Genomic DNA, 16,167 nt, shown 5'->3' with positions numbered 1-16,167 from the left:
GGGTCCCTAAATAATGTGGTTCTCGCGCAGTTTGTGTGCCTTTTTAAGTCGTTTTTGATGAAGCACCATTTACAAACAGTTTTTTTTTTTAATTTTTCATGCCAAGAGCGAGGGAAAGGCCTATGGGTCTCCAACCGCCAGTCTGTCCCATCGTCACCAAATACACGATTTTATGTGGTAAAACCTAAAAACGATGACAAATCTGTTCGTGTTGAACTTGTCAGACTCCCTATAATGATAATGTTGATAAGAGTACACCGCGGTGATCATGGGAACATGCTTGCACCACAAAACTTGAGTCTTACATAATGAGTTATATTATGTTATCTTGCGTAAGTAATCTGTGCGTGCCATTTCGTTATAAAACCACAGAAAATCACGTCTTAAAGAATGTCAGTAAATTTAATGACCTAGCCAATTTAAATATGGTTATACATTGCAGACAAATCTTGTTATAGCAGTCTTGTATGTAGTCAAATTGTGCATAGGTTGTCTAGCTTATTACGATGGAGAGCTTTGTAATAGGGTTTAGACGATTAGGTTGGTACCCGACAAAAGCCCCCACCCCCCCACCCCATGCAGATATTTAAGATCCACCCAAGTAATTTCTAGTGGCTGAAACTGGATGCGACTGATACCCAAAGTTTCACATCGGAAAAGCTTGGAGGATAAAGGAAAAGGAATAAATTAACGCTAAAAATAAATGGGTTGTAAAGAAAACTGAATTGATATCACATGATTCTGTTCGATTATGGTTTCTTTATTTGCTTTGAAGTGACATGACCCATTCACCATTACTGGTGTGTACTTTATATTAGGTGAATACTGAGTCCCGGTCACATAATAAATAGCCAACATTATATACACATTAGCCAATAAACTGTTGAAAACTCAGATCATATATCTTATACAACTAAACTTTCTTTTGATATTATTGGGGGGAAATACAATGGGCTAAGTTTAACTACTGACATATATATCAGTAAACAAAAGAAGGTTACTAAAGTGTTTATAGTTTTACAATAACTTACATATGTTTGTCCATGTTGAATATCAACATAACAATAAAGTCGTTCTTCTTCAATTTTATCGAACTTGGTCAAATAGTTGGTATTATTATTATACTAAATGGAATACCCGGGTCGATGACTTTTGAATATAACAAATGAAAACAACTAATGCTATAATAATACAAAGACAGATACTGAAGTTGAGCGTCATTGAAAGTATAGTATAATACAAAAAAATCGAGAAACTTGAATTATCATGATCTTTTCTCATGAGATAACCAGCATCTGATGTTATACAGTAGTTAACTTATCCATCAGATAACTCGCAGATAGTTATTTTCTCTCATCAGATAACCGGTTTTGATGTAGAACTATACATGCAGTCTAATAAACCTGTTTTATATGAGATAACCAACTTCATAAATAAGATAACTAATATCTGGTTCTAGACAATTCATAATTTTTTATCATAAGATAACTTATATCTGATGCTATACAATAAGTAAAATTCTACCATAACATCACCAATATCTGATGCTTTACAACTATATTTAGTAAAATTCTAACATATGATAAATAATATCTGATGCTACACAATAGTAAAATTCTAACATAAGATAACTAATATCTGATGCTATATAATATAATAGCACCCCCACATCCACCCCTGATCGTATTCGACATACTACTGATATTATTCTCTATCTCTCTATCAAATACAAATGGGATCTGAAGTTTCTGCTCCACTGTCATTCTGGGCCAGATTTCAAAGAAATGTCCACAGTATATGAAACATATCAGCGCAATTGGATACATATTTCTTCCATTGGCGCTATATACTGTAGCACGAAACAGGTACTGTTATAGGAAAAGTCGTGTCGGTCTAAACTTGTTTCTGTCTTTCTGCTTGATCGATCTTGTGTGTACCTGACGAATTAAGTATTTGGATTGTTGTTGGTTCAATATATAATGGTATAAGTTCCATAGTACGTGACTTAAGCTAGATGAAAACATAAGGTTTTGTTACACACTTAACATAGATAATTTAACTAAACAACGGTATCAAACTCAGGTGGCCGGTAAGCGAACAGTCCTATATACACATATTTAAAGATAGTGGTCTTTCATAGTTTGGCACATGTAAGTGGATTTTCTTGTAAGTATATATTGGCAATTTAATGACCACTCCGGTCAAATGTATAATGTATTATCTATAACTATTTTTGTTTAATAATTGTCGTGTATAATAGTTACCTGCGGCTGTGTGTCGCGACACAGAGGGTCATGTCTGGTCAGTATATACTTAGTTGGCTTTCCATTCAAAAAAGTATGTCATTATTTTCGTCGAATTTCCAAATGTGATTGGCATGCCGCCGAGTTTGCACCATATGGAGATATGGATTTGATTTGTGTGATGAAATTGTTAAGGTGTCCTAGGCTAGGGGCATCAGGGGATCACGTGGCTAAGTGGGTAAGACGCTAGCTCGCTAGCCTGGAGGTCGGGTGTTCGATCCCTGCATTGGCCGAGAAAGTTCATCCAGATTTTCCGGCGTGGTTTCCCCCTTGTCAGTGATGCAGGACGGAGAGCCTGACAAGGACAGCTGTCTTGTCGTCCGGATGGGACGAAAACCCGAGGTCCCGTGTACAAATTGGCGTGTAAAAGAGTAGGCCGTAGCGCTGCTGCCCGGGCAAAATTTCCAGCATAGCACACTGTATGGCGTATGCCCGTCTTCATTAACCGTGTTTAGGAAGTAGGACGTTAAACCCCATTTCATTTCCTAGGGGTATCGAATGATATAAAATTACGCCTTGAATCAAATTGCTTCTCATTATACTGCATGTCGATTTTTGTGTATTTTGTTATGTATATATACTTCGTTGTCCTGAAAGTCCATTCATCTCCCTATCTGTTATGAGTGAAAGTTCGTGATTTGGTGATCGAATAAAACTTTCGGTCTAGAGGTGGTTCCGAAATTGTCACATTCTATGTAATGGGTTTTAACGTCCAACTTCTCTTAACTAACCTGGCTAATGAAGACGGACACATCCCATGCACTGTGCTATAATATATGAGGTAAAGTTTACCTGGACAGGGCCGCTACGGTCTACTTGTATCCATGTCCAACTGTCAAGGGATTTATAACGTACTGTCAAGGGAACTTATGAGACCTTGGCTTTTTTTTCACTCAGAAGGTGAAACCGGCAAGAAAATTCCGAACAGCTTTCTCGGCCAACACCAGGATTGAATCCGGGACATTCTGGTTAGTGAAACAACGCCTACCGAATCATATCTACTAATGCTGCTAAACTATTTGAAACCTGTTGATATTTTGGTATTCAGTTTCATTGTTGTTGAGAATTATGTTTAAAATTAATAAAATAACTTTCTGGATTCGGCTACACGAAGCAGAAAAAACCCAGAATGATTAATTTAAAATCAATGGTCGGGATAAACACCAAATTACCAGATTTATCAATGGGCCGACTTTTGTTGCATTCAGTTTCTTGTTTGATTTAATGAGGACCAGTGTAGAGAGGTGGTTCTGGGTTTATTAAAGCGAATTTTATGTATGTCTTCTATAATGACTCTGCATTTGCTAAACATGTTAATCACGCCATATGATAATTTGTCACGATTGCCCAATTATACATTTCCTTTGGATGTGTTTCCCACCAAAGATATACAATATTTGAAATGGATACAGCAGCTATGACCAAATCCTTCTTTCGAAGTCAAAATGATTGCCGGTTCTTCTTGTGGAATTTATGAAGATCAACATGTTTAGTAGCCCATCTGGCCATCTGCATGCTTTAAGCCATCGTTCGTTCATCCATTCGACGTAAACAATTAGTCAATCATTTTCGGCTTCTCACTGTAAACCGTACAACGTTTTTTTTTAACGAAATTGGTAGATATGATTCTACGGTAGGGTTTATTCAGATACAAAAGCCGTTGCTTACCTAACGTGATCTGGGCATGGACATCTTTAAAAGGGTGCATTAAGATAATCCTTTAAAATCTTCTTCAGAGTGGCTAAATGTATTTCTTTAAAATGTTCAAGATGAAAGATTCTTAAAATTAATGGGAGAGAGAGGGAGAGAAAAATGGGGTTTAACGTCCACTCGACACAAACCAGGTCATTTCGGGACTAACATAAGGTTCAATTTTATTTCAATAATTCGCTTGCGCGTAGGGGTCTTTAGAAGTGGGAGGAAACCGGAGGACCCTGAGAAAACCCACGAGGTTGGACAGGCGACCCTACTCCTTGTCACGTACGCTATTTAACTCAATGACAGACCTTATGATAAAACGCGTAGGCGCTAACCATTCGTCCCCCCCCCCTCTAAAAAATTTTGGGACTTATGGCACAAATGTTTCTTGGCTTATTAAAGTTTGTTCACTAAAATTGGTTGAACCCTTTGGTTTGGGTCAAATGTACTAGATATATTTCCACCAAATTTCGTAGACGTGTCGAATTGGTTGGTTCGAATAACTTACATGTCATTGTATAACTGACTCATAATTTTAAATTTTTCAGCAAAATTATGTTAAGACCACAATGAGCTTTTAGGGCGAAATGCTTAATTGCTCTCTGTTTTAATCAGGGCGTCGACAAGGGAGAGAGAGAGAGAAATGGGGTTTAACGTCCACTCGACACAAACTAGGTCATTTCGGGACTAACATATGGTTTAATTTTATTTACATAATTCGCTTGCGCGTAGGGGTCTTTAGCAGTTGGAGGAAACCGGAGGACCCGGAGAAAACCCACGAGGTTGGACAGGCGACCCTACTCCTTATCACGTACAACCGGGGAATCGAAACCACGCCAGTTGACTCAATGACAGACTTTATGACACAGCGCGCGCACGCTAACCATTCAGCCATCCACCCCCCCCCACCCCCCCGTCGACAAGGGAATATGGCCTTATATTATAGGCATTCATATCCTCACAAAGCGAAATCTCAGGCCTCTTGTTTTGGAATTTATTTTATTTCAGTATTTGAAACCTAAAATAAAAATAAAACGGCCTAGTTCTGAATAATTGCACAATTATTCTTATATATAGATAAGTTAACCACTTGTATGATTTTCATAAAGTATATAAATATGACAGTTATAAACTAATGGGAAGGTAGACTGTTTTCTTGTTTAAATATATATTCAATTATATATCTATACTACATGCGATAATAAATATTACTGACAGCACTTATAAACCTATTTTAAGTTAAGTGTATGTAAGTTACGAGACATATACGTGATTCATGTATATAAGTAAGTAAAAATGCAACTAAAATTTTATGTATTAAGATATGCATAGTCATGCTTTGTCCTGTCTTGGGGACATTTTAATTTCATTCTATAGAATGTGTGTCCGTTAATATTTTGTCATATTATGATAGAACAATAGCGACTATTATGAGACTTATTACCTACCCGACGTTTCACGGCTGAGTCTCATAGATTTGAGTTAATAATTTACCAGAAAAATAAAGGGCTTTCCTGGAGTAGCCTCCTGCTGTCGCTCATTAAATCCCTGAGAACTCTTCGAGTGTCGATTTACACTTTTTTCATTAAAGTCTTGCTATGATGTCATCCTTTGTGTAGTTAATTCAGTATATTGTAGAATGTATTAGTGATCATTAATATACCACTCACTAATTCTCCCCTATTAAGACAAATACTATCCATGATCTTATACTTTTTCGGACGGGTTCTATTAATAATGGACCTTTTTTAAATAATGTATTTTTTTTATTAGCAAGGAGAGAAAACGAACAACAGAGAAATCTGTAAATCAAAATTTTAATGTAATATCGTAAACATTTTATTCACCATGAAAATTACTAATCAAAATTTTAGATGGATTGATAGGTCGTTCGCTTGAATAGTTATACCTGACTTATGTATCTCCATGGCAGACTTTTTAATAGATTCCGATTCCTACGAAATATCCGAAAATAAATCAGTTTTAAGAAGAAAATTTGGCTGTTCCATTTCCATATGTAACACTTCACTTAATACGAGATCGGTATCTTGGTCCTTAGAAGTTTTTCTGTAAGTTGACTGTGTCAAAAACATTTCATTTCCACTAGAGGAAGACATGTTGACGTCATGGGGCAAAGTAAAAATGTGTTATTTTGATCATGGTTACCTACTAAGGGCTATCTATGAAGTAAGCTTAGCTCACTATTAATTAGATGAGATGTTGTTCAATACAGAACAGGTGTGCAAGACTTTAAGTAAGAACTTTCTCCATTACATAAAGCAACCGATAAAATGAACAAATAAAATAGGCTTTAACGCCCCACCTTTCTGTGGCAACTGGGTTATTGAAGAAGAACATGCACCATACGGTGTGCTATGAGAGAAATTGAATTTCAACTGTCAAGGGTTATTTTACGTGCGCACTAACTGCAGCACTGACAAGGTGAACTTTCTCGGCCAATGCCGAGATCCAACCCGGTACCTCCAGGTTAGAGAGGCACCGCCTTACTCTGTAAGCCACCGCAGCTCCAATGAAAGAGAAGGGGGGGGGGGGAATACTATATTATTTTACGCTCAAATAACAATAGCCATCGCATATAACATAGTTGTTTCATTTCTTGTCTTCGAAATATTTAAAAAAAACTTGAAATCCAGCATTAGAACATTAATTTTATTCCCTTGCGGTATATTTAACCCAGATTGTGAACTCTTGTTCTGTAGTGACAATCTGAAATAATGATTGATCTAAGTGTTGATCTTAAATGTCAATCAATTCTTCCCATTGGTCTTTTTTACTCTTAGTAAGAAGTAATCCGATTATCGCGAGACCAGGTTTTCTTTAAAAAAAAAACCAAGTGTGTGTGTCTTATTTGATATTATCTTTGGTTGAAATATATCCATGAAATCTCTTATACGTATTATTGTTGAAAGATATAATACGATAATCTTTAACTTCTCTAGTCTTTCCTAGTTTAACTCACAAGAGAGAACTGGATTTGAAACCATCACCAGGCCTTCTGGGACATTCTGATGGTTAACTTAGACTATCCCTATCCGTTATCCGTTAATACGAAGGGGTTTGAACGCAAGTCAAATGCCAAATTGGCCTAGCTAGTATGTCTGTAAGTTCCAATGGAAAATATTGACGCACTGTTCGGAAATCCTTAATTGGTGAACTTTGATGAGCCTCTCACGTAGACTTTCACTGAAATATACCTAGGATGGCAACTATATATTCCAGATGTAGATCATGCCATATTATGGATTTTTATTTACAACCCTGTTGAGTTTAGACTTGCTATTGTTCAAAAGATATTAATTTATCCAGGCATTATCAGTTATTAACACAATGTGTCAGAAACTCTTTATTATAGACAGCTTCAGTCGGTTGTATTAACTTCGTCTGATCTATTGATTTATTGACTATTATATATCCCCGTCAACGATCTATTGTCATCAATACCGGTTGTTATAATTTCTTTCTTATCGATAAAATGATTGGTTCAATGAATGGATCTGTTTTATGTGTTATGAAGAAAGTATGAAGTATTATGGTAATTGATTGATCGAATCGATCACTGATTCGAACAATTTAGATAAAATTTGCCAATAATCAAAATAGTATATTATAAAAAGGGGTGTGGTAATGACTCCGATAGCGAGGGGTGAGGGCTAGTGATCTAGAGTGTCACGCTTCGAGCTCTATCTATAGCTGGCCGGTCACCACTGCTTGCGGTCGTGGTTTAATTGATCCCTGGTGTGAGCGTCTTGGAGATGGTTACTTTCTTCTGGTTTCAGAGAGCGGGTGCAATTAAATTTTAATTAAATTTGTATTACTTTTAATCCAAATAAGACTTTTAATATAATGAATATAAAGCTGTGTATATCGGTATTATAGGAACATTTCGGCTTGGTTGGTCATATTAGCGATTAACGCAGGTATGACGAACTTTGTCTAATCCACTCAATATCTAAACCACCATATGACCCAGAGAATCGATTATGGGCTTGTCATGTGAATTAATGTCTAAATAATAATGTATACAACATTTTTAAACTAGAAAAACGACCTGCAATATAGACAAATTTAGATTTCGGATAAGTCTTTTGGATGCAATTTGTAAGCCTATTTTAAATTCAAAGGTTGCAGAAATTAACTGCAGAATTTTTACTAGTTAAGAAGATCCAGTGTTTGGGGCTCGAAAAGAATACCCCTATACAATTTGCCGTTTATTGCCCTTGATAGAAATCATTTGCCATCGCATCGTTAAAAACAAAACTTTGGACGTTTGTTATGATACAACTATTTACACATGATTATTACTAGCATGGTTTATAAACGAAATGAAATGGGGTTTAACGTCCTACTTCTCTGCACCGACTTGGCTAATGAAGACGGACATCACATACGCTATACAGTATGCTATTAGGGAGATTTGCCCGGACAGCGACGCTACGGCCTTCTACGGGGTTCTATTACGTGCACGCCAACGTGTACACAGGATCTCGGCTTTTCGTCCCATCCGAAAAATCCTTGGAACTTTCTCGAACAATACCGGGATCGAACCCCGGGCCGCCTGGTTATTGAACCACTGCCTTAGACAGACTGAGCCACCGCGGCTCCAAGGCATGGTTTATAATTATGCAGATACATGCGTATGATGTGCATTGTTTTGGACGTAAGACTGGATAATTCTGGTAATTGTTTGCTACAATACTAGGTTAATTGGACTTTCTAAATTACTATGTAGATTATTACACGCTTCATTAAAAGAATAGGATTTATTAACAGTTATTATAACAGTTAATGTAATGGATATGTTCATTATCACTGTAAAATAAACTTATAAATCTTATGATCTTCATGAACCTCAATTGCAATTTAAACCCCCACTTGGTTTGATCGGATTATTGTATAAGATACGTATATGCTAGAAACTTATACAATTAGGGTGGTATAAAACTGCAAATCTGGAAAATCACTGAGTCCACTGAACAAGTAGAACAATATAGCCACCATTTAGCTATAAGTTTCAACGGGTGTCGTTCACGTGACAGGGAACACTTACTGTTTCTAAAACACCCGATACCACTCCAGGAGTTCACATAGCTTATAGACTTTTTAATATACATTTGTATTTGCTGTGGTGTCCACCATAAGCCAGTTTATGTATCATACTATAGTCTATAATTGGGTTTTAATATTTACCTTAAGACTTAAAGCCGTCCAAATATTATTCTTTACATGCCAAGAACAAACAGTTTGTTTATTGTGGGTATGTTGATTGTTGACATAGACCTATATATTAAGTATCAAGTCTAACATATCAGTAATAATATTGATTCTAGTTGAGGTGGTTGTTATAGAACAGTAGAAGTGGTTTATAAAGTCCAATATGCAATAAACCAAACATAATCGATAATATTAATATAGTTAATTATATACAGATATTACGAAAGGGAATGTTATAACGACGTATATTATCTAACGTGTTTGAGTTGCTTAACTCCACAGAAGTCAAAGATAATCAACAACAAAAAAAAGTGACATCGCCTTTTTTAATGGCAACATTATTGAAAGAAATCAATATAGTTAGTAACATACAGGGACTACAAAAGAGAAAATAAAGTGACAAATACTTGTATCACGTTTTCACGTTGCCTAACACCACAGAAATCTAAGGAAAATAAAAAATCATTTGACTTACTTACACAGTTTTATTTACAAATGCTACACGAGAAAGGTGGACTTTATGTAAGTTACCATAACAAATTCTGCATGATGAAAAGTTCCTAAAGTATGAACGCCGATGATAAAATTCAAAAACAAAAGCTGCCTGTTAAAGACAAACATTTTTATAGTATTATTATTAGTATTAAAACAATTGCTATAACAAACGTTGATATAAATTAAACAAACGTAAATTACTTGCTCAGACATTTAATTAAATGCTGATTACTAAAATGTTGTATGAGATGATAGATTACAAGTACACAGGTATTGATTTACAATAACAAACGTTTCATTTAAGTACATGATGCTGTTGATGGCTGATTCTGTTAATCATCTGATTAATACCTTTTCTTTAGTTAATTATATATATTTTATATATTCCATTTCTTTGCAAATGCTGGGGGGGGGGGGTGGATGGCTGAGAATGATTAGCGTGTGCACGCTGTATCATAAAGTCTGCCATTGAGTCAACTGGTGTGGTTTCGAATCCCCGGTTGTACGTGACAAGGAGTAGGGTCGCCTGTCCAACCTCGTGGGTTTTCTCCGGGTCCTCCGGTTTCCTCCCACTGCTAAAGACCCCTACGCGCAAGCGAATTATTGAAATTAAATTAAACCATATGTTAGTCCCGAAATGACCTAGTTTGTGTCGAGTGGACGTTAAACTCTCTCTCTCTCTCTCTCTCTCTCTCTCTCTCTCTCTTTGCAAATGACTCAAGATCAAGACGTGAAATGTATTTAATATGTTCAGTTGTAAAATAAAAAAAAAACGCTTTGATGTACATTGACAGAACTTCTATGTGTCAAAATTGACATAGACTCCTGTGTATAATAAGCAAAATATACATAGTGATAATAACAAATCAACCTGTTAGTTATATTTCTATATATCGAAATCTGTGTATAATATCAATAGACCGACTTCTATTATAGTCGGCTTACGTCGGGATTGAATTGTTATAATGCATGGCACGGTTAATCCTAGGTGTCCGCAACACTAAACTCTGATTTTAAAAGGTTAAGCGTTAGGAACAAATCCCTATTATTGAACACGCGGCTAAGGGACATGTGTAATATCGCCATTACACTGCTTAGTAACAGTCAAACATTGCACACTGTCTGATGAAACGAAGGGTGTCGTGAGTGTGATCGACTCGTCTATTCGTTCAGTATTCATATTTAGTATAAAATATATTGGTTATATTATTTGAAGGATTATATAGTATAGTATCTACTTGTCAGAATTTAGGTGAGTGTCATTAACAAATATTTTTTGTTTAATTGAGTGTATATTTACATGATCTAGATAATCCAGTAACTTAACTTTTCTGAAATTTAATTATAGCATTAAATTAAAGTACCTCCCACAACAACCAAACGAAATAAGAAACTAGAAGGTCCACAATAATCAAATGGGGCATTTACTGCTGTTTGTTTTTAATCGCAATGAAATGGCCTGTATAGATATTTTAAATTTTCAATTATTTAATGAATAAGGACCGTTAAAGGCGATGATGTGAAGTTTAACAGATACTATCACAGACTACAAACTAGTCATAACATAAATAATTCGATAGACTGTAATATATAAATGCTTTGGGTGGTTTTTTTTGGGGGGGGGGGGCAGGTGGTAACCAAATATGATTTGTATTCAGGTATATTCGGCTTCAATATCAAACGGACGATTTTTGTTTCCGTTTTAATCGATGTACCTCATTGTAAATTTCAATAATTGAACAGCTAAAACATTCTGATTTTCTTTATTAATATAAAGTCATTGATGAGCAGATAATGACTACAGATGCATTATGTAAGATTTAGATAAAACGCTGATCGGTAAATAGTTAAAAAATAGACGATGAGAAATAAATAAATTTCAGTCAAATTTCTTTATTCTGAGCGACGTTGTAAGTGTTTGAAGTTTTTACAATATAGACTAGATTGTCAAGTATTATTGCTATGATAATAAACAAAGTCTCCATTATTCATTTTTACGTTAAGTTACTAAATGGCAATTGTGTTTTATTCCATTCTATATCAAGGCCGTCCGATGGTCTGAGAGCTGATTATAGGCTTGTCATATGAATAAATGTCTAATTAATATTTATTTAATATTTGAAGCAAAAGACCTGCAATTGGCAGATTTAGCTCTCATATAGTGCATCTTTAATTGTATTCTGTATATGATATGTGTATGCATGGGCGTGTAAACTGTTGGTTCTAGAAGTGGTAATTAATAATGGTGATATTATTGACTATTGATACCCCGGTTACACTGATACCCCCACAACCGTGGACAATACTGGTTATAATTAGTTATGATAATAGGTAAGGCGTAGTCGTCTATATTTCTGTTATAATTTGATACATGTGGGTTAATAACAATTCTTATATTATCCCATAATTTTCTAATATCATATTTCAAATATTGTTATATTACAATACCGATAGTCACTATACCTATATTTGTGTACTTATATATACTCTAAACGTATTAATATGGCACGTGATATTTTGTTATTTGGTAATTTTAACTGAACCGAAATAACCGTATTTTTATGTTACATTGACCCCTGTAGACCCAACTAACACATTTTGTATGAATGGACTGAGTTTATAAATTATTGAGTATGTTCATACGAATTGAAAACGTACTGAATAATGAGGAATTTAACCTTGGTTTAAAAAATATATTATTTCGAGTGCAATATGAGTTTTTACAACACTATAATATAATGGATTTGAAAATAAGCCGACAAAAAAACTTGGATAAAAATGTTTCCGTTGTATGAGTTTGTGGGAATGCCGCAAAGTAAAGCTTTCCTATGTATTCTTGATACCGTTAGAGACAGGGAAGTGTACTATGTATTCTTGATACCGTTATAGAAGGGGACGTATACTATGTATTCTTGATACCGTTAGAGATAGGGAAGTATATACTATGTATTCTTGATACAAATACAGATAGGCAGGTATACTATGTATTCTTGATACCATTAGAGATAGGGACGTTATTCTTGATACCATTAGAGATAGGGAAGTTATTCTTGATACCATTAGAGATAGGGAAGTATACTACGGTACATGTATTATACTATGTATTCTTGATACTGTTGGAGGGAAGTATGCTATGCTATATCTCGTTTTCAACATTTAACAAACTAAACGCAGTTAGTTACATCTTACATTAATCGAAAACTTATTCATTTACCTTTCAAAATGTGAATCCCTGGCTCCTCTGGAAATGATTTGTGGAACGTTGTGTAAAAATGGGTCTACTATATTTCAAACTTTTTTGCCACATGCGATATTGACAGGTGGTGGTTAGGGGTACAACTTCAAACAGTCACAGAAAGATCCGGGGTGCATGTGAAGTGTAAACATTTAAAATGGCCAGACTTCTTTGATTTGAGTTAAAAAAAAATATAATTAGCGATATCATAGGATTTATTTTGTGGGATTGCAAGCTGACTTTGTTGAAAATTGTATGTTTATAAATAAAGCCAGGAGTCCACAAAATGAAACTAAATTAGTACACAAACCCACTTCCGCTTATTCTGTCACAACAAAAAATTCAGCCGTACACAATCAAAACATGACACCAGATCAACCAAATTCATTTGATTTTTACATAAATAGAAGAGGTTTTGCTATCTTTTAGCGTTTTTGTAAATATTGTGTTATATTTTTCTCACATTTTTGTATATTGCCAGGAATTGATGAGTGAATTGGAGCAAGTTTGAAGAAAAGGGGTTAAATCAGAAACAAAGCTATTAAAGAACACATATTATTACCATGGAAACGGTTGATCATCCAGATGGCCACGCTGTACCAAAACGGCGGATGTCTATCATGAATAGAGAAACCATGGAAGGTTTGACAACGCAACCAAATATAAGACGCATGTCAAGAATGGACCCGCGCCCCAGCGTCCAGTATGGAATGAGTGGGCGTCGAATGTCACATGTATCGCGTAGCAGTATATCAGGTGCCTCATTTGGCGCAAAAAACCTCTTCACTCAAGTCAAAGTTCAGAATACATACAGATTGGGACCGGACCCCGGCGAAAAGTTCAACTCCAGCCAAGCGGAAAAAGTCATTAAAAGTGTACTGGATTCCTATTTGGGTGGTGAAACGTATGATAGCAAATTATGTTCTAATCTAGTTCAAGATTTATCGGACGTTATCAAAAATCGAATGAAAGACATCGGATTCAGTCCAAGATATAAATTTATTTGTGATGTTATTATAGGCGAAAATAAAAACCAAGGCATATCAGTTGCTAGTAGAAGTGTGTGGGGTATCGATACAGACAATTACGCTAGTGCGTCCTATACGAAAGGAAATCTTCTTGCAGTAGCTAGCGTTTTCGCTACCTATTTCGAATAAGATACATTTTAATGCTAAATATTTTATTGTTTTAAGCTCGTTTTATGTGCGGTATATGGGAACTATTAGCTGACATACAGACATAACATTTTCATCTAGGTCTATCATTGAAACTGTGTACATGTTTAATTATTATGTATTATTAAATGGTTGCTGAAATTTCTCTGTCCGATTTCTATGAATTTAAAGTACTGTGAACCAATACAGAAACGCATATACTCTTTAATTCACGTGTGCCGTAAAGCTTGGTTCCATATTATATAATCAGGGTGAGGCTCCTGTCATTGATTCCATATTATATAACCAGGGTGTGACTGCTTTGATAGAGCAAGTATAGCGTCTCCCTTGCGAGGTCCGCGTGTCAAAGAGCCAAATGTCTACATTTCTGGACTTGTTCATGCACTTTGAGCGCGGGTTGTGAGTAGTGAATAAACAAAAGATAAATACAGATCGTGCTTACGTTTAAATTTGGTCGTATATTGACGTCCGTCCTACAATTCCCGTTAGAGGTCAGAATTATCATCCGATAGATTTTAATTTTCTAGTTTCCCGGGTTTGAATCCTCGCTTAGTCGGGGACACTCTAGGTAAACTGTTGTTGCCTAATCAGATAGGACGAAAACATGAGGTCCAACAAAATACATATTGCCGTGCACGACGCCAGCAACAAAGTCGTGGGTTTGCGTAACGCCAATAAGACTGGGTTTTAAAAGATACGATCTTATGAATAAAACAAGTTTTAAAAACATTTCCAACTCTATCCTATATGTCTTATTTACAGTTTTAATCAGCGACTGCCACATTTTGCAAGAGACGGATAGAGAACAAGCTAAAAACAAAAACGATTTTTTTGTACAATCAGGGCCCATAATCCAGAAAGTTATGGTCTGAAATGCGCAAAAGGGGCTGACATTTTGTCGGGCAGTTTCATTTCGATTTTCCCGAAATTCCAATTCAACCTTCATTATGGTGGAATGGGGATATATTATTATCTAAAAAGTTTTTAAAATCGGAAAAAAATGTGACCTCTAGAGAATCCACAAGCTAAAAATGCGATTTTTCGACTAATCAGTGGCAATAATCCAGGAAGTTATGATCGGATATGTATGATTATCAAAAGGAACCAAGATCTCTAAAATAAAAACATAACTGTGATATATTCACACGTTTTTTTTTTAAATCGGATAAAAATTGTGACCTCTATAGGGACCACAAGCTCAAAACACGATTTTTCGTACAATCAAGGGATAATAATTCAGGGAGTTACGATCGGATATGCGCGAATATCGAAAGGAACCAAGATCTTTGGGTTATAAACATGCATTTCAAGTTTCATCAAATTCGGATCAAAATTGGGACCTCTAGGAGGTCCACAACCTTGATATACCAGATGTTCACACTATTTGCGTACAAGGGGCGGCCATTTTGTCTGACAGTTTTGGTCCGATTTTTACGAAATTCGAACTCAACTATCATTAGACTGCAACGGTGATATACTAAAACATTTATTTTTTAAATCGAATAAAAATTGTGACCTCTATACCACGGACCACAAGCCAAAAGCGCGATTTTTCGTAAAATCAGGGGCCATAATACATAAAGTTATGGTCTGATAAATGCCAATATCGAAAGGAAACGAGATCTTTGGGAGATAGACCTATATTTCAAGTTTCGTCAAAATCGGATAAAAATTGTGACCTGTAGTGGCGACGACAGTATAGATCAACATGAAAATGTGGGCTTATAAAAATAGCAATCGAAGGCTTATTTTCTCGTCTTCATTATACAACAGTGTTCCATATTTTGTATATATACTATTCAAAAAAAGTAGGGGATATTTGATTTTGGGGGCATAATACTAAAATATGCAAATGACTACGAAAAAAGTCACTATAGAACCTAACAGAAGAAACATTTCCAGTTACATGTGACGCCCAAACGCACCAATAGCTACCGCATGGAATGCAGGTGATGCTTTGGATCATCATGGGGGTCCAACCCAAGATTTGCACGACTCTGACTTTGAATGTTACAGTCATTGTGGCATT

General features: G+C 35.6%; 1 protein-coding gene across 3 annotated transcripts; it reads left to right on the top strand.

Annotated features, from left to right (window-relative positions):
- Positions 1 to 2,006: 2,006 nt before the first annotated feature.
- LOC126818212 (dynein light chain Tctex-type protein 2B) lies at positions 2,007 to 14,285 on the top strand. 3 transcript variants are annotated; one of them, XM_050545482.2, is made up of 2 exons: positions 2,007 to 2,150; positions 13,445 to 14,285. In XM_050545482.2, the coding sequence occupies exon 2, from the start codon at positions 13,527 to 13,529 to the stop codon at positions 14,118 to 14,120; it is 594 nt and encodes a 197-aa protein (XP_050401439.1). In that variant the 5' UTR covers positions 2,007 to 2,150; positions 13,445 to 13,526; the 3' UTR covers positions 14,121 to 14,285. The 3 variants fall into 3 exon arrangements, with proteins under 3 accessions (XP_050401439.1, XP_050401438.1, XP_050401437.1); XM_050545481.2 differs by having other exon boundaries at positions 2,014 to 2,166; XM_050545480.2 differs by lacking the exon at positions 2,007 to 2,150 and adding an exon at positions 10,823 to 10,980.
- The last annotated feature ends 1,882 nt before the right edge of the window (positions 14,286 to 16,167 follow it).

Source organism: Patella vulgata, chromosome 4 (genome assembly GCF_932274485.2).
Source record: "Patella vulgata chromosome 4, xgPatVulg1.2, whole genome shotgun sequence".
Classification (NCBI taxonomy): Eukaryota; Metazoa; Mollusca; class Gastropoda; family Patellidae; genus Patella; species Patella vulgata.
The sequence above is the reverse complement of the archived record's forward strand: the minus strand, read 5'-3'. Positions and strand labels throughout refer to the sequence as shown.